General features: G+C 35.0%; 1 protein-coding gene across 3 annotated transcripts in view; it reads right to left on the bottom strand.

Annotated features, from left to right (window-relative positions):
• LOC143255617 (A disintegrin and metalloproteinase with thrombospondin motifs 9-like) overlaps window positions 1-23164 on the bottom strand; it is a 157486-nt gene that overhangs the window by 123293 nt on the left and 11029 nt on the right. For all 3 annotated transcript variants that reach the window (XM_076511529.1, XM_076511531.1, XM_076511530.1), the window contains exon 3: window positions 5441-5606. In XM_076511529.1, coding sequence (XP_076367644.1) covers window positions 5441-5606 — 166 coding nt within the window. The remainder of the gene's footprint in view (window positions 1-5440; window positions 5607-23164) is intronic.

The raw sequence follows: 23164 nt of genomic DNA, 5'->3' as shown, positions 1-23164 counted from the left end.
TTTAGCTGAAACAAACATAGATATTAAAACAAATATATAAAAGTAAATCCATTTCATGTCATACAGGCATATCCAGATAGACTAACCTAGCATGTGCGTAGTAAAAATCATGTGCATATAATAGCATAGCTTGGTTTGTTTGTTTGGTTTGAATTTTGCGCAAAGCTATCTGCGCTAGCCGTCCCTAATTTAGCAGTGTAAAACTAGAGGGAAGACATTTAGTCATCATCACCCATCGCCAACTCTTGGATACTCTTTTACCAACGAATAGTGTAATTGGTCGTAACATTATAATACCCCCATGGCTGAAAGGGCAGGCATGTTTGGTGTGGCGGGGATTCAAACGCGCGACCTTAATATGACGAGTCAAACGCCTTAACCTACCTGGCCATGCCGGGCAAAATGTGGTGTGAGACTGTAAGCATTAGAACTTCGAAAGACATTAACCTCCACAGTCTACCCATAAAAAACGTTTGTATAAACACTTTGTTTCCATTTCTGATTCTTTACAGACGTGTAGCAGTATAGTTAAACACTAAACATTATTGCACGATTTTAGCTTCTTGTTTTCAAAACAGAACAATCATTATTGTACAATATATGTTAATAAGCTATTCAAGAAAACTGTATTTTAGTCAACAATATTTTTAATTTGCATGATTGAAAAACATTTACACAAAACTAAATAAAACACTAAGCAGACCAATATTTTACTCTAGCAAGATACTTTCATTGTTTATGATTTTCACTTCTTTCACGCAGTTTCAGATAAAAAATACATTCGGGTAAGTTCATGTTTTCTTAACAGCTTTTAGCAAAACAACAATACAGACTGTGTTTTCTAGTTATTATAGCATGAGAATATACCTGTTTTTCTCCTGTTACCCATGAAATAAATCACTACCTGGTGAATATTTTATAGTTAAAACTAATTTTGTCTTCCTTTTTTTTACGCATTGACGCATATAACATACTTGGTGATATTCAAATAATATTAAAAAAATACAGCTTCAAAACCCTTTATCAAATAATTTATTGGTTGCTTACCTTTTAGGTTTTAATAGTTTATTCATTTGTTTTGTTTGTTTGTAGTTAACCACAAATCTACACAAAAGGCTATCTATGCGCTGCCTATCACGGGTATCGAAACGCGGTTTATAACATTTTAAGTCTGCAGACATACCGCTGTAACACTAGGAGCTTATTTACTTGTATTATATAGCACTAGTCTAGCACCATACACATATATTATAATATACATATTACTCATTATTCATATATTTTAACAGTATACATCACAAGTATTAGTAGCCTTAGGCTTGTACCGTCTGCCATCGCGTACTATTACTATTGTAACCAGCTCTGGCTACTTCCATTTACTACCCATGAATAATCAGTGTTTAACGTGACGCCAACTGTGAAAAGTCAAACTTCACTGGTTATTAGGCGTTAGAAATCCAATCGAATACAACAAAGCTCATTTTTTGGGCTAAATGCCACCTAGCCACATTCAATATTCACGTGCTTTACACAGAATTCACACTCATTAGAACCTAGGCTAAATACAACAGTTTACAATAATGTATATTTACCATTCTAGATATGCCAATACCAGTAGGTAGACTACCACACTTACTGTAACATCACACTCACGTTGCTCCAATTATCACAGTTAGTACCACAAGAAAGTAAATACATACAAATCTAATAAAATAAGAGTCGTTAACTTCGTATTCAGTACAATCTGATCCACATTTTTTGCTAAATACATATTTACTTGTACTAAATAACTCTAGGGAGTATTTTATATATTTTCATTGACTGAGCCTTAACATAAAAGATACTGAGCACAGGATGTAAGTAATAACGTTCTTTATTACAACAAAATAAAGTCTAATTGAAATTAAGACTTTGACGAATGGTTGTAATGTGCTGATGAGAAAGAGAGCTTTATTTGTTCTTTCTTTAGTGTACCTTTAGAATTCTGTTCGAAGAGTTAAATGCTACATTAAAACAATGCATGAAATGATAGTCACACAAATCTTCCTAAAAAGCATTCTAAGTGATTAAATTATCTAAGTCTCAAATCTCTAAGAATGTATAGTCTCAGAAATATATATATATATCCAATCCAATAATTAAGACCAGAAGAAATTAGCAAATCCTACGATGGATGTTCTATATTAAAAATAAATTTCCACACAGTGAAGAAAAATTGTCTAGCAGTTATGTGTACAAAATGCATGATATTCCCTCAAATCACACACTAAGATATTCGGGTTTCTTTGCAATATTTTGCATTGATTTCTTTTCGTTTTTACAACGGCTCTTCAGATTGAAATATACAAATTACTTCTACAAGTTCAGGCTGTGGTTTATGAATAACTGAAGTACTCTAAACATTGTGATTTACTTCAAGTGACTACAGAGAAAGACTTTATGGCACCATTGTATAAGTGACACATATGCATACACGCATAGCATAGGCTAAATCACCAACAATTTGTATTTTAGATCAACAGATGATTGGTTCATTAGTTTGAAATTCGCTCAAAACTACACTAGAGCTAACTGTGTTAGCCGTATCTAATTTAACAGTTAAATACTAGAATGATTGACGAATAGTGGGAATTACCTTCACTGTACCTCCTTCTCACACATACACACGTTTAAAAGAGCGAGCAAGTTTGGTGTGACGAGGATTCCAACCCATTGATGGAGAGTCACGTGTCCTTACCACCTTGTCATGCTAAATGTATAAATTGCGACTGTTCATTAATTATTTTGAATGATTGAAGTAACTGTTCTTATTTTTGTTGTACTTCATGCCGATATTAATAAGTAGATGGTACTCGATAAATGTGTTCCATGCTGTGAAAACACAAGTAATTAAATAACTGTGCACGGTGCGGATATGTGCATGTTTTATTTTGTCCTACGAAATATATAATTATATCACAATCGTGTATTTGTGTGTGTAATTAATGAGCACAGTAAAATAATCGCAAATTTTTAAAATGTACTTTCTGGAACATAAAATATAACATTTATTTCTGAAGTGTCATAAATATAATGATTTGTTGTCTAATCTATGAACGTGCAAAGCAAATATAATGTTTGTTTGAATAGTTATATATATTTCTTTTATTTACAATACATTAAGTCAGTAGTCTGATATTAAGCTACATAACGACCTCAAGGAACAGACTCCGTAAGTGCAGAATCAAAGCAAGAAAACCAAAACCATGTTGCCTGAAATTCATTTCATTGGCACAGGAACATCTGATCAACATGACCATTTGGAATACATTTTTAATAATCTCTTTAAAAAGATCTCACCAGCTAGTCTAGCCACATGTTCAAATTATTGAAAAACACTGATAATTGTATATATAAAAACTACAACAGTTAAGATAGGCTTTAGAAATTAAACTGGGGGATAGTTTGACTGCATGCAATACAGTTACACTGAATAGGAATTCTTTGCAATTACCTGATCACTGCTCAGAAATTACAAACGAAATTCTCGTTCATTGTGATTTACACGGAATACAAAGTAAATGATATATAGCGAAAGTCTGGCGTTAAGTTAATGTTAACTCGCAATAATGTTTCATTATTTTGCACTAAAATTATTAAAAATCAATATGCATGTATTTCTGTATCATTTGGTTTTCTGAATTGTTCCAGACTGTTAATATCAATAAGATATGCGTCAGTTAAAAAGCTACTTCAGAGACAGTTTACATTAAAGTATCCACTCTCTCTTGGAAGCTCTTCGCATTTGATTGTAAACAATAAAACTTGATTTAACTATATACATACCTTTCATAGATCGATATGTAATGATTCTTACTTCTTTGTTTACACGACAAGTAAAATTAATGTCATGTCATAAAGACATAAAATTTGCTGTTAAAATTACTAAAACACTGCTGTTATTCTAATACATGTACGAAATGTTGACTTTCTAAGATAATCGTATAACGAACAAAATATATCACACAAAACTGTTCAAACAATTGAACTAACACTGCCTGTAAAAATTCTATACACAGAACTTTTTTCCCCGAGTGATTTTTTTATTTTACTTTCTAAATAATAAACACGAAAAATGTGCAATCTTATTTTAAGAATATGTAATAAAAATGAGATATACTATTTTTACAAAATCATTACTTAGAAATAAATTATTAAAAATATATCCTTCCAGTTGGAATGTCAATGTTATCATAAGTAAAAAACAAACTCGCAACATAGTTTACGAACAATTAATATTACTTTCATAAATTAGTATGTTCTACTGTCTTTCATTTAATATGTTTTAGCAGCGCTAATGTTTTAGTACCTTTACTACAAAGCTAATTATATTAAATAATTATGAATTTTATAATTCATTAGTTTCACAGTAAAGAATACGGCATGTATTCAGAACACCTGACTCAAAACGAACAAGGTGAAAGATACTACTTATCATTTAGGAAATGGTCAGTAAGAACTTTAATTAGACACCTTAGAGCAGAAAGGTTTTAGTTCATAAAAAATAAACATCATTTAATATTGTCACAGTATAAGTGTGCATAACAAGCTGATAAGGTGCAAAAGAAATCAGGACAAACAAGAACATAATCTTATTACGGATAGGTTTATGCAAGTAAAGTAACTTCTTACAATCAGCATGTTTTTTTTTCCATAATTCTATACAGTGAATGCTCAACAAAAATGGACAATTATTAAAATGTACTTACTAATCACAGTTGCTATCATACGAAGGAAACGTGTATATGTGTATATATATAGTGTGAAGATAATCAAAGAATTGTTCGCTTTATCATGACCCGTATAAACACGGACACACACATATATACATACTTCTACTAACCTGTGAATACATATATTATAACAAACAATATTTAACACTTCAGTCTATTATTTTCTGGCTTCTTATAACGACTTGAATAATGTTTCCCAGTTTTGTGACTTCAAATTACTCCTCAGAACGCAGTTCTAAATATGACGGCAGTGTTTTTTATACGATTCCTACTCCTATTTATTTAAACACAGAAGGAAAAATCAAGCCTAATGAAACAAATAATTCACATCAAAAACCTAATTCTTCTTTTAAATCTAGTAAGTTGCATTGTCTTTATTACATGGACATTTTATAATTCATTAGTTTCACAGTAAAGAATAATTTTGTTTTGAATCAAATTAGTAATTGTAATATTTGTTTAGCAAACATTCTTGACGCTGAAATAATAGGACGTGTTTTCCAGTGAAAAAATAAATGAAAAACATAAACAAGGATCAACATGTTGTAAGTCTATAGCTTTCTTTATCCTTTATCTGAACAACATGTGGTTGTATGTTTGTTCATTGAGTTATAGCATCAAACACCTGTATTCAAGTTCCGTGTCAGGTAAACGTTTTTGTTCATTACCTTTGAGATGACATCTTTCGATAGGGCTTCTGCGATTTTCTTCAGAAGACTGAGCTGAGATTAGGGGTGTCATACGATGTGGTACATTCTTGAGGTTCTTAAATTCTAGGACGTAGGTAACTGGTTCGATACTATAATCTCCATCTGAAGTATGAAGTAACCCTAACTGTAAAATAAAATTACAATGCATTACCTGTTAAAACTCTGCTTATAAATGAAACCAAGTTATGTGTAGTAGTAATTGGTATGAAAACAATCATAGTTGGTAATTCAACTATATTACATTAGTATAAAACTACCCCAAATACATAAAATGTTAACCCATTTTGGAAAACTAAAGATAGTCTGAGTTTATGACCTTCATTTTTAGCAAAAGGTTTCGTCAGCAGTGGTGTGCAATCAAGATATATTCTTCTTTTTGGAAATCCGAAATGGAGTCGATAAAGAAAGTTTTTTTATTATATCAGTTTTATTGTAATGTAATATCTCACAGAATGTTTATCAACACATCAGCTTTTATAAGCACGTAACATTATTAAATATTAATTCACATGTGTTTTTTATGAAGTTCGAGTTAGCTTGGCCAAACTAGGTAAGCGGACTCAGGGTAATCCGGGGGTAACCTTATTTATATGATGCAGATAGAAAATTTTCGGAAGGTCACCCAGACACATGAGGTCTGCTAGTACGTTTTAAAAATATCCGAAGTCGAACATCGCGTCAGAGTTTGTGCTTTTGACCCCTCTGGATCTCTGTATTAAAAACTTTTCATATCACTAGACAGCGTGATGAAACATAATATACTTGCTCAAGTTCTGCGGACAGGTGTTTCAATGAGGTTTCTTTTTATGTAGTTTTAGACATAACTGTTTATCACCAGTTTATCATTAAAACAAGATTGATCGGACTGGAGTCTTTGAAGATAATGAGAAGATACTTAATCCCACAGCGAAACGAGGGGTATTTTACGTCAGTATGACATGATAATTAGTCTGCGTTTCTCCAGTTTGTTTGGCGTATTAGAGAACGAGATAATTTCTGGAAAATTAATGCAAACACTCTCTAAATAAAATTTTAACTTTTGCAAACACAACTTTAAATTTATACGATACATTAGACATTAATATTAATTAATTACCACTCGTGTACACAGAACTAGTATTCTTATAAGCTAAAATACTAACCATTCTACTTTACCACACGATTACAAACTATCCAATACCTCAATTCAGTAGAAGAAATAACATACAATGCTTAATTATAATTAAAAAGGTATTTGTATCAGTCGATTTAGAGACACTGGACTATGTGACGTAAAAACTATTGAATCATGTACCCTTGCACATTAACATCGTTATAAGATTATAAACCAAGAATGTTAAATAGTTTCTCGTCTATGACTTTGTGTATTATTATGAACAAGAATGTTAAGAATAATTTCAACTACTCTGTAAATGAAAATTCACTTAATGCTTACAAGTTGTACCCCAAACATATATAATTGAATATGTATTGGAAACTATACTAAACCCCTATTCAAAACTAGACCATTCTACAAAAGTATATTCATTAGTATCTAGAGGAAGGCTCGCAAAATCCCAATCTAACAACACTCCATCCTATAAGACATTGTTTTCGTAAAATTATTATTTAAATTAAGACTCTCTAACAATATTGTCCTTGACCAGGACATTTTCCTTCAATTATCTTAGTTTACTCAGCTGTTTAATGAGTATCAGCGGGTAGCAGTGAGTTACTAATGTCTCGTCTAGGGGTAGAATATCAACATTTTCATCTGTTTATGCCAATAACCCCAAAATTAGACATTGGTTTCTAAGTATCGCCTCAGCGAAGAAAGGATTTGTCCTTTTTTTGCTTAACATTAACCCAAACAAGTATGGTTAATCTAACTTTCAGATAAATATGATTACCAACACTTCCGCTAGGGTTCGCACCGAAATGCATTTAAAATTCTAGAAATTGGAATTTATAGTAAAATCAAACTTTTAATTACTCAGTATGCGCACCAATGCTTAGTGACCTATGTCTTCCCATCTGGAAGCTATTTTGAACTTAAAACGACAAAACTTAGCCACTAATCATGTGGTTGAAACATGTTTTACCACTGATTAAAGAAAAAATAACAATAACATAAACATCAAAGCTGGTTGAAAATATAAGTGTGACACTGCACTGTAAAATAATAATAAATAAGAAATACGTGAACAAAAGAAATTTACTATCAAGTTGTTAAAACTAATTTATCACAAAACTTCTTTATCATTGACATCAGGAAACAACTTTTTTGGGCTTAGAAATTGTCTAAGTTTCAAAACTATCACAACTAATTTTATAAAACGAGGTGTAAAAATTATGTATAATATATTTTCCTAACACTAAACGACATATTCAAAAAAATGTAATATGCTTTGTTACACTATTAATCTAATCCCTGTCTGTATATTAATTAAAAGCCTATTAACAAATTAAAATATAGATATATTTAATCAATTAGAATACACCTTAGCTTAGAAAGGATATACTGATATCAAATTCACCTCAGCGTTTTAATGAAATGATTTTGAAAATGCATGTGAGAGTTTTCATGTGATGACTTTAAAAATACATTGAATTAGTTAAACGGGCTTATATTAGAAGGTCCTATCTTTGTTTTAATTACTGACATTATAATATTTTTTATTTGGTTTGGTTTGTTTTAAATTTTGTGCAAAGCTACACAAGGGCTATCTGCGCTAGTCGTCTCTAATTTTGCAGTGTAAGACTAGAGGAAAGGCAGATAGTCATAACCGCCAACTCTTGGGCAACTATTTTACCAACGAATGGTGGGATTGACCGTTACATTATAACGCCCCCACGGCTGAAAGAGCGAACATGTTTGGTGCGACGGGTATTCGAACCCTCGAACCTCAGATTACGAGTAGAGTGTCTTAACCACCTGGCCAACCCGGGCCTTTTTTATTTGGATGTATAACATTTGCCGAATTTTTCGCCATACTCATTAGATGGCGTAGGTAAACGACGTCTTTGTTTTAATGAAATTACGTTGGAAGAGCACTTTCTCTTTTTGACAATATGACGTTGAGAGCCAAGTATTAGTTTGAGACATTACACAGTCTTTTGTTATTGATGAAATAAGAATGTATATTTACTATCCGCAACTTTTTACATACGTTTTCCAACTGTACATTTAAAATAAATTAAATGAATGGAAATTATCTAACTATTCAAAGTAAAATAAACAAAACTTAATGGGAACTTGTGCTGTTTCCAGCGCGAGGATCGAGCCCCAGATCTTAGTATTACAACCCTCTGAACTTACTGTTAAATCAGTGGTGAACATACTGACAGAGAAACTGAAAAAAACAAACTGATTGTTCCTCAAGAGGTTATAAATACCTCAATATATTAAATGCGAAGAAAGTTTCCGTGGTGTTAACCATGATTTTTTCATAGTTTGTAAGCATTGCTGGTAATAAAGATCATTACTTAATTTGTTTGAGCATTTTAAAGAGAAGAAAGAGTAATTAGCATTGAATTACATACGACACTAAATATGGACATTTGTAAACTGGTAACAAAACGTATTATAACTGTAGCTTCCATAAGTTAAAAAAAATCAATACTTTGCTGCCTGTAAGGTCGCACATTAAACTCTCCTAGTACGTTACGCGATTTTCGATCTTATACTCACATCAAATCTATTAATCAAATACAGGTATAAAGGCACTGTGGCGAAAGAACGGACTTTGCTCTCATCAAAACAACCAAAATTTTGCTTCTTTTATACATTGCAACATTTAAAAGAAATAAGTCATTGTGTTTTATATACATTAGTAACACCTAAAAAGGGCTTAATAAGTTCTGTGTACGATTGTTTATAGTTAAGCACAAAGCTGTACAATAGGGTATTTGTGTTCTGCCCACCTGGCTTTCTAGCATTGCAAGTCCGCAGAAGTACCGCTGTGCCACTGAGAGTTCTGTGTATGAAATTTAAGACTTTTGGATACTCTAGAAACTAATTTTTATGCCAGTACTTAAAAACTTCGTAAATATAACAATGTAACTTTTTAATTTATAAAATCTAACAGTATGTTACAAAGTGAAATAAGCAATTCTTTTTGCATTTCTAAACAGTTGTAATATGTGCACAATGGATCATATATTAAATGCCTGGGGAAGTGAATTAGAAAAGAATAAGCGCTTAAAAACAAAAGCCAAGAAACCTATTTTGAAAAGAAGTAGGTGAATTCCGTATTCAAAGGTAATTGTTATGATTTATAAACGTTTTATATTTGTATTTCGTTATAGATAGATATTAAACGTGAAAACAATGGACCAGTAAATAAGTACAGTAATAAATCCATTATTACTTATACATATTGTTTGAACTATTAATTTGCAAAACGTATTACAACATAAACAATCACTGATGTTTAATTATAGAATAACCTTCACAGTACCATTTACTCTCAATAAACTATAAAATAACCATAATAATATAGTAAATCAAACATAAACAAGGAAAGAATAAAAGGCTAAATTATGTGGTCAAATTAGCATCTTTATTGTAACAATACCTCTTTAAATACAGGACTTCAACAATAATGCAAAATAATTCTAATCGCAGACACCAAAATTTAACAATTCACATTTGAGAAACCTTTATTAAATACGACCAATGTTCGATGAAGAGACAAATTAACACTTGAGTGTCTTTTTTGCTTTAGTTTAATTAGATCTAAAACCATTATCTCACATAACTTTTAAACAGCGATCGTCATAAGTCGATGCTGCTACCTACAACACTCCCATTGTTCAGGGACTAATACACTACTACCAGTTTATAATGTCAATCTACCACTAACGTTAGAGTGTTTTAAACATTCTGATAAGTTTTTAATAATTAGTTGTACAAAATGTTGGGGATCTTTACCTCTGCCTTTTCTTTACGTCTGTTGAAATGAAGTACGCGCGCAAGTGGATTTAGATACGTAAGCAATCATTTGATTATAACAGACATTTAAACACATATTCAAAACTCTCAATCTAAAACAGGTTTTCATTACGTACGTTATAAAAATAAATAGTCGATAAACGTATCTTTAAAAATCAGAAAAACTAAAAATCAATAATCAAACTTTCAATAATTCTGTATATATGCAACTTATATAATGGACTTTCATAGACTTAAACCATCTCATTGTAAAACAATTTAACACAAATGCTCAGGAGGTAAGGATTACGGAGTTCTTTTATTATTCAAATGCTTTAGAGTAACTGGAGGTTATTTTCATTCATACCAATTGTAATATTTAGTGTTCTAGCTATACTACAATCAAATGACAATCATATGATGTTATGGTTTCATTATAATATGAAACATCTATTGTCAGCTCGGAAAGTAAGTGATACAATTTGTTTTAAAATCTATCAACCAGTCAACCAACCATAACTGTGAAAATCAAGTGGATATTAAATCACATTTTGTAAACATTAACCATGAAACACCACATTATTTGGCTTGGAAACCAAGGGGAGATCTTTACACCTGATGGATAATCTGTTTATTAACCAAGCATTTTAATTAGTAGTCACGTCAAATATAGTGTTCACAAGGTTGATGTTTACTAACCACCAGAGCTGCCAAGTATCTTCTTCACTAGTGTTTCTTTATATCAATATTCTCAGATGACTAGCGAAATTTCTCTCCCGTCTCCTTTCTCGTAAATTAAGTCACACTCATAACTAGCTTTTGCTATCCAGTGATTTAATATTTAGTTCTTATTTCTGATCTTGAGAATGAATTATAGATATATTCAGTCAAAACGTAGTTGTTGTTGTTATTTTACTGCAGGTACGTAAAATCATACAGGGTCTTCATGCTTACTGACTTTTAAAGCTTCCAATGTGCAAATCTTACATGCATCTACTAATTCAGGCCTTAGTCACTCAAAATATGTTATTTTGGGCACTGGCGTATTTGTAATAGTGGTATATGAAATCTGGTTAAGAAGATAACCTATCAAAGTTATTTTAAGCGAGACTTAAAACTCGGAAGTTTTTTAAAAAAGAATAATCAGCTAATCGAAAGCGCTCGGGTTTTGGGTCTCGTTTGAAAATATTGCAATAGTTGCAGATAGAGCATTGTCTTCATAAAAAGCTTTATTTTCAAACAAGCATCAGTGAATTTCAGAAGAACTAGTTTAATTTTGCCGTGTTATAAAGTATATCACCATAATGTATGATAGGTGTTTGTTCCAATTGGTTGGGATTAATAAATGCTATATATACATCACTTTATAATCTGAGTTGTACATTTTTCTACACCACTTAAAAGGGATTTACTTAGTAATTTAAGAATGTTCTCACTATCGAACACCTAATACAAGCCGATAAATAACTGCCTATTAGAATTAGATTTCTGGACCATGTGAATTTCTTCAGGTGGTGCTACCCATTTTCCAGCAAACACATTCGTGATAGAGTTTTAAAACAAAATAAACATGAAAGAAGAATTTATAAATGTATGTGAATCACATCAAATTATATTTTGATATATAAAACATTTTAGATGTTTGGTTGAAGTTGTAACAATAAGTGATGGAATGATCAATGACCTAAAGGAACTGACTGATAAGTTAATACCACGAAACAAGTAAAAATCCGTAAGATAAAATTGTTGATTTGCACGACGTTACTTGAAAAATGAGAAGTAAATAATGAAGTCGGAGAATATTACAAAAGTTTCAACATATAATAAATGAGTTATATTAAAGTAAGTGTGTAAAGGATGAGCAAAATAAAATCCAAAACAAAATATAAAAAGTAAAGTTATTTCACTTGAAATAGATTAAATCTAAAATTCCTAATTAAATTATTTTTAACAACAACCCAAATTAAACAGATAGGTAATAGATAGGGGGCACCAAATTTGAAAAATAAAACAAAATGAAGGAAGACTTTTACTATTTTTATTCTTTTCAGGCAGGCGGAAGCACTGCCTATGAAGGGATATCTCAGATTATTCATTGAAATGGTATTTTAAATACCGCCTCAATAGGTCATCAGAACCAATTTTTACTCTCAACCTTTTCTCAAAATAAATATATTTTAATAAACACATGTACAGTTTTTCCTCAATTACATGTCACCCATTTGATTAATTCCACCAATAATTCTCGGTCATTCTACTAAATAACGACGCAGTGTCTGTATAATACATTAATGTATCAAACATATATATTACATTGATCCTTTACATATAATTTTCAACGACTGTAGTGCATTTGATACGTAAAATAAATCACTTTAGAATGCTACAAAAATAAAATTCGCAAGAATTAAGTTTAAAATTGAATATTTCTAAGCCTTTTCAATAAATAATAGTTTTTGATGTACGTTTTATTCAGACAGAACCAGAATTTGTTTTACAATCCTTTCATTGTTTCTCAAAACAAATGACATTTACGAACTTCCTGAATTTAATCTCAACAAATTACAAATCTTCGTATTTTAGTGAAATTAGTTATTGTGGAAATTTCTCTATATTAGTTGCCCTCCTTTTCCTAATGTATCTCACTTTCTGTCCACAGAAACAATTCATATCAGTCAATAAAGTTAAGTTTAGAATTACTTTACATTTTTCATAGCTAATGAAAATGTTACGCATAGACATTATGCCACATTTACTACTCCAAGAAAGATTAATTGCGATAGGAATATAAAAGTCCGACAACGTGATGCAGTTGGTCCCAAACCAAGGTAATTGGTACGTACTTGCTGTTATCGATTATTTCACAAAGGGAGCTGAAACTTCTTCATTGGCTGATACATTAATACATTCCTTCACAGATGTCTTATGAAAGATTATACCTGATAATTTTGTTACTATGTATCAGTTTACTTGAAGTACAGTGCGTGTGGAAAACAAGAGTGACATTAATGTTAGTTTCGTAGAAACCAGAGTTTTTGCTGAATGGTAATGTCACGGTACTGCAAATAACATTAATTAAATGCAATAATGGACACATACATGATAGCACACGTATGTTTTCTGTAAAGTACTTGTTCCCGTTTGGTATATTTAAATACGTGAACAAATGTTTTACAGACAAGAGCACTTTTTAGGCTTAAAAAAGTTTGCTTGTAATATTAAGATGTTTTTCGTTTAGGATATATTGCAGTAAAACTTAGATCAAATTGAGAAAACACCGTGTGCTACGTTTTATTGAAGCAGGTATAAAATATATTCAGGTTGGTCCCAAATTGGAATATTTAATACGCAATTTCTCATCAAGAGGAAGAAAGGTAGTTGCTTTAGAATCTACACAACGCCACAGGAATTTCATACTTTAAGCGTGTCTTTATAAAAGGAAATCATAATTATTCGTTCATTTGAAATAAAAATAAAAAATCACCTACTTTATCACTACTTTTAATTTTTTAAAAATTTGGTTATTGTAAACCAAATTAGTTCAGAACTTTGTAAATATTACTAAGTGTTTTTTTATCTTAGAATGAAATTTACCTCGGTAGTCATTATCCACGATGTTTATATTAAGTAAATTTGTTGTATTATTTGAACGTAATTTCTATGCAGATTTTATGAATATAATTCTGGACTTAATTCTGAAAATAGTTGTAACTTTTTTTTTATTTGGATCATGTTTAACTAGAGTTAAGGCAGTTTAGAGTTGTGTGTGTGTGTTTCTTATTGTAAAGCCACATTAGGCTATCTGCTGAACCCACAGATGGGAATCGAACCCCTGACTTTTAGCGTTGAAAATCCGTAGACTTACCGCCGTACTATCGAGGGGCGGCTTAGAGCTGTAAACAAGTTATGAAATATTCAAAATTAAAATACGTGGTTGACTATAAGTATAGATGTTTATCAAATTTCACACTGGCTCTGGCAAAAGTACCTGCACATGAAGCTAAGAGAATTGCACATTCATTAATGAATTAAACATCTTTGTCCTTATGTTACAGAGCAGAGTATATTCATCAAGAATCTTTAAACAATACAAAGTTTTCGAACTACAGACTGATTGGTTTGACCGTATTAACAGTTTTAACAATTCTTGTTAAAACACAAATTTAACACAATTTGCTAAATTCTGATTTGTCAATGGGTTGATTGGTTGGTTGTTCAGTAGTACAAAGCAACTGGGCTATCTGCATCAAACAGCCGGTAAAAAGTAAAATCAGTAAAATATGTAAAAAGTAATCGTGCTAAAACAGAACGTAGTCCAATTTTCGGATTAAAATCTTAAATAGAGTTAAAGAGATCAACGGCCCTTAAAAATTTTAAAGCACAACTGCAGTGCACATTATCACCCTCACCAATGACACGGACCAATATCAGGGGTAAACCCACTATAAAAATGTTTAAAAAGGTGCCGTCGCTCTCGATCGTAACGACGACACGACAGTAAGATGTGTACTATTGTGTCTTGAGTGCCACACAGACCACACATTGGTGCATCAGTACCAGATAAAAGAAAATAGTGAGTAAATAATATGTGACCAATGAGTAGCCTGGCAAGAACAACTTCCTCCTTCCGATTCTTAGGGAAGGAAGACAGCCAAATAGCAATAGAAGGTTTCATTTGGAAAAGCTTATTATCATGTTGCTTACTCCAAGTTGACTGCCAACTAGGATGGAGCCGAGCCTTGGCTACAGGACTGTAGTCCATGTATGGGGACAGGCACAGCGATGATAGTACCAGAGCAGAATAACTTAGCTGCGATGTCAGCGAGCTTGTTCCCGCGAATACTAACGTGGCTTAGTATCCAGAAAAGCTGAACGGAAGTAGCAAATAGAGAGAAATTGACCAATCAGTTTTGAATATTGACGAGAATAGAGTAAGAACTAACGTGAAGAAGCGATTGGAGGGCTAACAGAGAGTTAAGTGAATCAGTATATATAGTACAGTTAGTGTACTGCATAGCTTCTATGTGATCCATGGCAAGAGAAACGGCGTACAATTAGGCAGTGAACAAAGAAACTGTAGAGGGGATCAGAGTCACCTGATTTTGAACCATCCATATAAATGGGAATGGAAAGATGGTTCAAAAGATGTTCGGCAAAAAGAAGGCGATACATCTAATCAAGAGTATGAGCCTTCTTCAGATGACTCAAAAAAAGGTCATATTTGAGGATAGTAATTAGCCAGAAACAATAGCAAACATTCTATTTTAAAAAAATGTGGCCCACTGAGGAAGAAAAACACAACCCTACATGGAATTTTGTGGTAAAGATCGAAGTTTTGAAGCATAAATTAAAGAACGTTGCAAACGACGAAGGTATAGAGAGAGTTAATAGGACTCCATGTACAATATCGGGACTGTAGAAGTGTGGGAGGCCCCTATGCAAAACTGAAGTCCCTGATGGTGAATAACATCCAACATTTCCTAGGCTAAGATTCCGGCAGAGTCACAAACCAGAGATCCATAGTCCTGTTTTGATTGAATAAGGGCAGGTAGATTTTAGTATGGAATATCGATCTGCTTCCAAGATGTGAAAGAGAGGACATGGAGGATGTTCAGTACCAATTTACACTCGACACGTAGCTGTTTGTTGTGTAGAATAAAGGCCAGCTTATGATCAAAGATTATCTCCAAGAACTTTGTTTCAGGAACCACTGGAAGCACAACTTCACCAATACGGATTTCAGGATCAGGGCGAATACCCCGGTATTTGCATGCAAAAGTGCATGCAAACAGTTTTGTAGAGGGAAAGGTTAAAACCGTTTGCTGTTGTCCACTTGATTGAGGGCAGTCTGTAGCTGCAGTTTAATATGCCTGACATTTGACGACTGACACAAGATGTGGAAGTCGTCAACAAAGAAACCGTTTGCAACACTGTCCACTGATGGCATTAATCTTTATAATGAAAAGTGTAACACCTAAGACACAACTCTGAGGGACTTCATGTTCCTGTGGGAAGAAATGGAAAAGTTTCAAACCCATATGGACCTGGAATCGGTGGTTCATTACAAAATGTTTAATAAAAATCAGTAAATTGCCACGCAACCCACACGAGTGGAGGTCTCGCAAGATGCCATATCTCCACATTGTATCATAAGCTTTTGCAAGGTAACAAAATACAGAAAAAAGATGTTGTCGCTTGAGAGAGGCTTACCTGGTGGATGTTACAAGTCGAATCACGTGGTCCATGGTGGAGTGCTGTCTACAGAACCCACACTGAGTGGATGAGATGTTGTTGTTTGATTCGAGGAACCAAACAAGACAAGCATTAATCATCTTCTTTATGATCTTACACAGACAGCTCGTCAAGGCGATTGGAGGGTAGTTCAAAGAAATCTTGAGCTCCTTCCCAGGTTTAGGGAAAGGGAGTGCAATAGCATGGCGCACCATCTCGTAATGAATATCATCAAGTTCGACTGATATACTGCCAGACCAATGATGAGCACGTGCAAGTTCAACCAGAGTAAAAAATATTATATTCATAAAGATGATAAGCCCAAAAGGAAAGATGCGATTGTTCTGCCTGTGTTTTGATGGCTAAGAAGATGGGGAATGACGCACATGTGCCAGATGTTTGATGAAAGCTTTCGCCGAGAGTATTGGCGAAGCGCTGGGCATCAGCAACTTCCTGGTCATCACAGAACAAGATCAAAATGAGGCAGAAGTCTTAACGTCATCTATATTTGTTCGAAAACCTCGACAGTTTCACTGGATCACAGTGGACATTTTTATTTATGTGGAGGAGAATGTGGCAGAAAGACCTACTGTTTGTGACCACGTTTCTTTTTTTATTTTAACGAAAATCTATCAACCTCTATGGATTTTGCCCTGGATCGAGTAAGCATCTCTGTCTGTGGACAAAGATTCTAATGACTAAGGGCGTGAAAAAATTGGTCTATTTACTTCTCGGGGCTGCAGAAGAAGGTGAACTTGAGAAAACACTTGAACTTGGTGGACAGTGTCACCATCGCAAATAACACTGTCTAATGTTACAGATAAACCTTGGGACAGAATATTTTAAAATGGTGCCATCGTTGAAAGTCATGACGATGGCAAGACAGTAAAATGTGGCTTATTGTGACCTGAATGTCACATAGACAACGCACTGATGCATCACTCCCAGATAAAAGAAAATGACGAGTTAAAAGACTGTCACCAATGCATTGTCTAATTAGACCAACTTCGTCTCCTCATCCTTACAGAAGCAAGACAGCCAAAGTCCAATAGAGGATTTTATTTAGAAAATCTTATTTTCAGGTTGCTCATTCCAAGTCGACTGCCAACTGGCACGGAGCAGAGCTATGAATACAGGACCATAGTTCATTTATAGGACACGTACAGCAGTGGTAGTGCCAGGACAGATATATTTAGCTGTGGTGTCGTCATGCTTGTTCCTGCGAATACCAACGTGGCCTGATATCTAGAAAAAACTGGATATAAGTAGATGTTAAAAAGAAATGGGCTAGTCGCTTTTGAATATCGGCGAGAACAGGATGTGAACTAAAGTGAAGAGATTCCAGGATCACCAAAGAACTAAGTGAGTAAGTATAAATAGTGCAATTTGAGAGCTGCTTAATTTCTATGTGATTCAGGACAATAGAAATGGCGTACAGCTCGGCAGTGAAAAGTGAAGCTGTTGAGGGAATTCTGTGCACAACCACTTAACCACAACAAACCATGGCAGAGCCCATACGGTCACATGATCTCAAACCATATATATAAATAGGAATAGAAGGGTGATTTGAAAGATGTTCATAAAATAACAGATAGTACTTCCAATCGGGAGTGTCTGCTTTTTTCAGATAACGTAAAGATAGGTCAAATTTGAGGAGTGTAATACGCCATGGTGGGATGGGCTGACCAGTGGATACAACAATGTTGTTCAAGGAGAGATCCAGTTCATCCAACTGTGCCTGGATGTGAAGACCAAAAGGAGCAATAGCAGAACGTCTGTTCTGAAAAGTATGGCCCATCGACGATGAAAAACCCAACACCAGGTGGGATGCTTCGGTAAGAAATTAAATTTCAAAACATAGGATAAAGACTGTTGCAAACGGTTGAGCTACAAAGATTTATGAGACTCTGTGTATTAGTTCTAAATTGGGAAAATGCAAAAGCCTCAGTGCAAAACCAAAGTCGTTAATGATGGATGGGGTCCAGCAACTTTAAGGCCGAGTTCCTAGCAGAACCATAGACCAGTGATCCATTGTCATGTTTCGATCGAATAAAAGCATGATGGGTTTTAAGATAGAACATTGACTTGCTACACAAGTAATGGAAGAGAGGACACAGAGGATGTTCAGTGCTCTGTACATTTGACCCATAGCTGCTTGATGTGTGGTATAAAGGTCAGCTTATGGTTGAAGATAATCCCCCAAGAACTTTGTCTCAGGGACCACAGGCAGCACAACTTCACCAATATGGAGTTCAGAATCAGGGTGAATACCCCGTCGGTGGCAAAAGCGCATGCAAACGATTTTAGAGAGAAAGAAGTTAAAGTCAGTTGCTGTAGTCCACTTCCGTAAATGATTGACGGCAGTCTCTAGCTGCAGCTCAATATACCTCATGTAGAACGACTGACAAGAAATGTGAAAGTCGTCGACATAGAGCCCATTTGCAACAGTAAGAGGGAGTCATTCAGTGATGGCATTAATCTTTATACTGAAAAGTGTGACATTCAAAACTCAAATCTGAGGGACTTCAAGTTTCTGTAGAAAAGAATGGAAAAGTGTCGAACCCACAGGAAATTGGAATCGCATGTCCATTAAAATGTTTTAATAAAAATGGGAAAATGACCACATTACCCATATATATGCAAGTCTCACAAAATGCCATACCTCCTTATTATATCATAAAGCCTTCACAATGTGAAAGAATATAGATACAAAATGTTGTCGCTTAAGAAAAGCTTCTCTGATTGACGATTCAAGTCGAATTAGGTGGTCCATGATGGAGGACTGTCGTCAGAAACCCCACTGGGTGGGCGAGCGGAGGTTGTTTGATCGGAGGAACCAAACAAGACAAGCAGTAACCACCTTCTTTAAGATTTTATAGAGACAGCTCGTCAAAGCAATTGGACGGTAGTTTGAAAGAATCTTAAGATCCTTCCAGGGCTTAGAGAAATGTAGGACAATAGTCTGGCACAAGGCATAAGGAAAAATATTATCCTGCAAGATCCAGTTAAAAACAATCAGAAGAATAGCAAGAGAAGCAGAAGATAGATGACACAGCATTTTATAGTGTACATCATCAGGTCCGACCGATATACTGACGAAGGACCAGTTTGAGTTCCACCACTGTGAAGGGACGATTATAGTCATAGAGACAATTAGCTCAAAAAGAAAGACATGATTGCTCTACCCAAATCATGATGGCTAAGAAGATGGAGAAAGAAGCAGAAATGCTAGATACCTGGCAAAAGCTTTCACTTAGAGTATCGGCGATGCTTCGGGTATCAGCTACTTCCTGGCCATCAGAGAGCAAGATCAAGAGGGAAACAGAATTATATTGCCCACTGATCTTTCGAAATTTATCCCGTATGACTTTGGAACTGGTGGTAGACGATATGCTGTTGTTAACTTTATATCCAAAAGTCCTTCTGGCTTTGACGTCTTACAGACCAAGCACGTGCTCGGGCCTGCTTGAAAGCAATTCAAGCAATTCAGTGCAAGAGTGCGAGATACTTTTTGCAGGCAGGATTTCACCATGGACGAAGTTATCGTGAAAAACGTATCGAGGTTTCAGAAATACATTGAGCAGCTGCCTGTATAATACAATCAGTTACTGCTGCCACAGAGTCGTCTATCGATGATGGCCGGATGAAGTTCTGCGAGAGCAGTAAAAGAGGACCAGTTTACTTGATCCAGCTTCTAATGGTGTTCGCGGACTGATAGCATCGACCACGGCCAGCCTCTTTCAAAATTATAGGAAAATGATCACTGCCTCGTGGATTATTGTCAACCCTCCATGAAATGTAGGAGAGTAGTGAAGGGGAGCAAATTGAGATATGAATAGCAGTAAAGGCAAACTAGGTGCATGAAAATAAGTATAAGAACCGCTATTGAAAAGAGGAAAGTTGTGATCAGAGATCATATGCTCAATGAAGTGACCCCTCCTATCAATTTCAGTACTTCCCAGAGTGAATGATGTTTATTAATGTACCCCAGGATTAAAACGAGTAACAGCATCTGTTAAATAAGAGCATCAAGATCTGACTGAGCATTGGTCTCTCCAGGTGACAGGTAGATAGAACAAACAATGACGGTACGATCCAAGAAAGTACGGATGGCTAGGCCTTCAAGGATGTGTCGAGTGGCAAAGATGCTTGATCAACCAATAGTGCCATCCCTCCATGCACTCCCCCATCACACAGCCTGTCATTTCTGTACAAAAAAAAACTGCCGAAAAGTGGCTGTATCGGCGGGTTTCAGAAATGTTTCCTGTAAGGAAAGACATACAGGGTGGAAGAAAGCAATATGTGCTTTGATGTTATCTAGATTAGAATGTAAACCTCGACAGTAACATTGTATCAAGGTGGCCATTTTTATCTATGTATAGGTGAATTGGATGTAGAGCCCTTCTATTTATGACCACATTTTTTTCCTTTACTGTCTTTACTCGAGGGAGGTCTATCGACCTTCAAGGATCCTGCCCTGGATCGATGAGGCAGGTCTTTGCTGTTGGAAGAGGATTCCAGTGACTGAGGCCGTGAACGAATGATAATTTGGTATCTTGTGGTGGGAGATGTTTCCGAGGAAATGCCTGTACCTGGTACCAAAGGAAGTGGATCTTGGGACTTGTTGGAATGTATGTAAGGGACAGAGATAGGTGTCAAAGTTGATTCTCTCAACTGTTTTAACCATGGAGGTTAAAAGACTTTTCATTTGGTTTGAGAAAGATTTTTTGGAGGCACAGAGAGATCCGTCTGCACTCCCACTGCTTTGATGGAACAAAGTGTAGCAGCATACTTTCGAGGTGAAAAGAAGAATGGGTAAGAGCCATTGCAATTGATGCAATAAGGGCCCGTTTCACACTCATAGGCATCGTGGTCCTTGCCTCCGTAGCGAGCACACGTCAAGAGACCACGACATGAAGTCTTTGAGTGACCGAATCTCTGACATTGGAAACATCTGAGAGGATTTGAAATGTATGGCCGTACCCTACAATTAATTTAACCTGCCTTGATGGTGGCAGGTGGACGTGATGATGTAAATGAGGACATTAGTAGTTAATTCCATCTTTGCGAGTGAATATATGCCTCACTGTAAAAACAACTTGGGTGGAGAAACAGCGATAATTTCTGACAATTACTTCTCGTGATGAATTCAAAGTAACATGAGGTGTAACCTAATAGGTATATCCCCAATCGCCTTTGAATGCAAGAGGAGTTCACTGTGTTGAGGTGTGAATGTTTCCACCAAGCAAAGCCGCTTTACTCACTTTGGAGAACCAGCAACTCTCTCTAGTCCCGACTGAATGAAAAAGGGAGACATCTGCCCTAAAGGTTTGTCTGAAAGAGAACGTAGTATAAGAAAATAAGGTACAATAAGTGTTACAGATGTTGAAGATTGTTGCTCAGAATCTTCAAAACGTCATCGTTTACCTAAGGACAGTTTTTCACAATTTTATTTAAGTTTTTATTTGGAGAATCCATAATAAAAAGAAATATTTCGGTGCACACTGACCCCACCCACCGAGGGAACGCACTAAAATGCCAAACAAGGACACTGCAGCAACGTCAGGGTTTTATGAGCACTACATCAGCTATATTCATATACATCAGAAAACCAGCATCAGATACAATATCCACAACACTTCTTGAGAACATCCAACAGTGATACTTGGCTGACCCTAGCCCAAGTGGACCACTCAATTGACTCAAGGAGCCACCCCAAGGCCGCCCATCTACAGGAATTCGACGCCAAAGTGGTGTGTTAGGGTTGGACCTCTCAACAAACACGATCCTCTCCTCTCCTTCACGGATCATTACGCACGGCAAACACGTGGGTGGATGTTTAGATTCCAGAGGAGGTAAAATGAAAGAATAGAACCTTTCCTAGGAGGTCCCCTTACCATGTAAAGAATCCACACTAAATGGCTGTTGAAGGGACGGAAAGATCTACCTGCAGTCCCACTGTGGCAGTGAAATGAAGTGCAGCAGCATATGTCTAAGATGGAGTCGGGGACAACAATTTCCGAGCCTACAGGTAGGTGATATTTCATCGTTGCACCTCTCTCTCTTCTACTCATTTAGAGCAAGAAATAGAGTAAGAGAGGTGTGGGCCACTACAATTCACACAGTGTGGTTCCAAGTTGCACTCGTAAGCATCGTGGTCATTATCACCACAATAAGCACATATCAAAAAACCACAATATAATTTTTAAGTGACCAAACTGCTGACACTGGAAACCTCTAAGAGAGATAGGAATGTAAGGCCCTACCTTGCAGCTCTGATAAGCTGTTTCACTGTGGTAGGAGGATATGATGATGTAAATGTTAATGTCAAAACATTAGTAGGGTCTATAATTCCGTCTTTACGAGTGAAGATTCGGCGCACCGCAGCAACGCCTTGGCTGAAGAAACCAGCAAGAATCTTCGACTCAGGAATGTTCTTTAAATTTCTCTCAACTATAACTCCTCTGGAAGAATTCAAAGTTACATGGGGAGTAACCTCAATGGGTATATCCCCAATGGTCTTTGATTTCATGAGGAGT

This window comes from Tachypleus tridentatus, chromosome 7 (assembly GCF_004210375.1).
Source record: "Tachypleus tridentatus isolate NWPU-2018 chromosome 7, ASM421037v1, whole genome shotgun sequence".
Classification (NCBI taxonomy): domain Eukaryota; kingdom Metazoa; phylum Arthropoda; class Merostomata; order Xiphosura; family Limulidae; genus Tachypleus; species Tachypleus tridentatus.
This window is presented reverse-complemented; position numbering and strand designations above follow the sequence as displayed.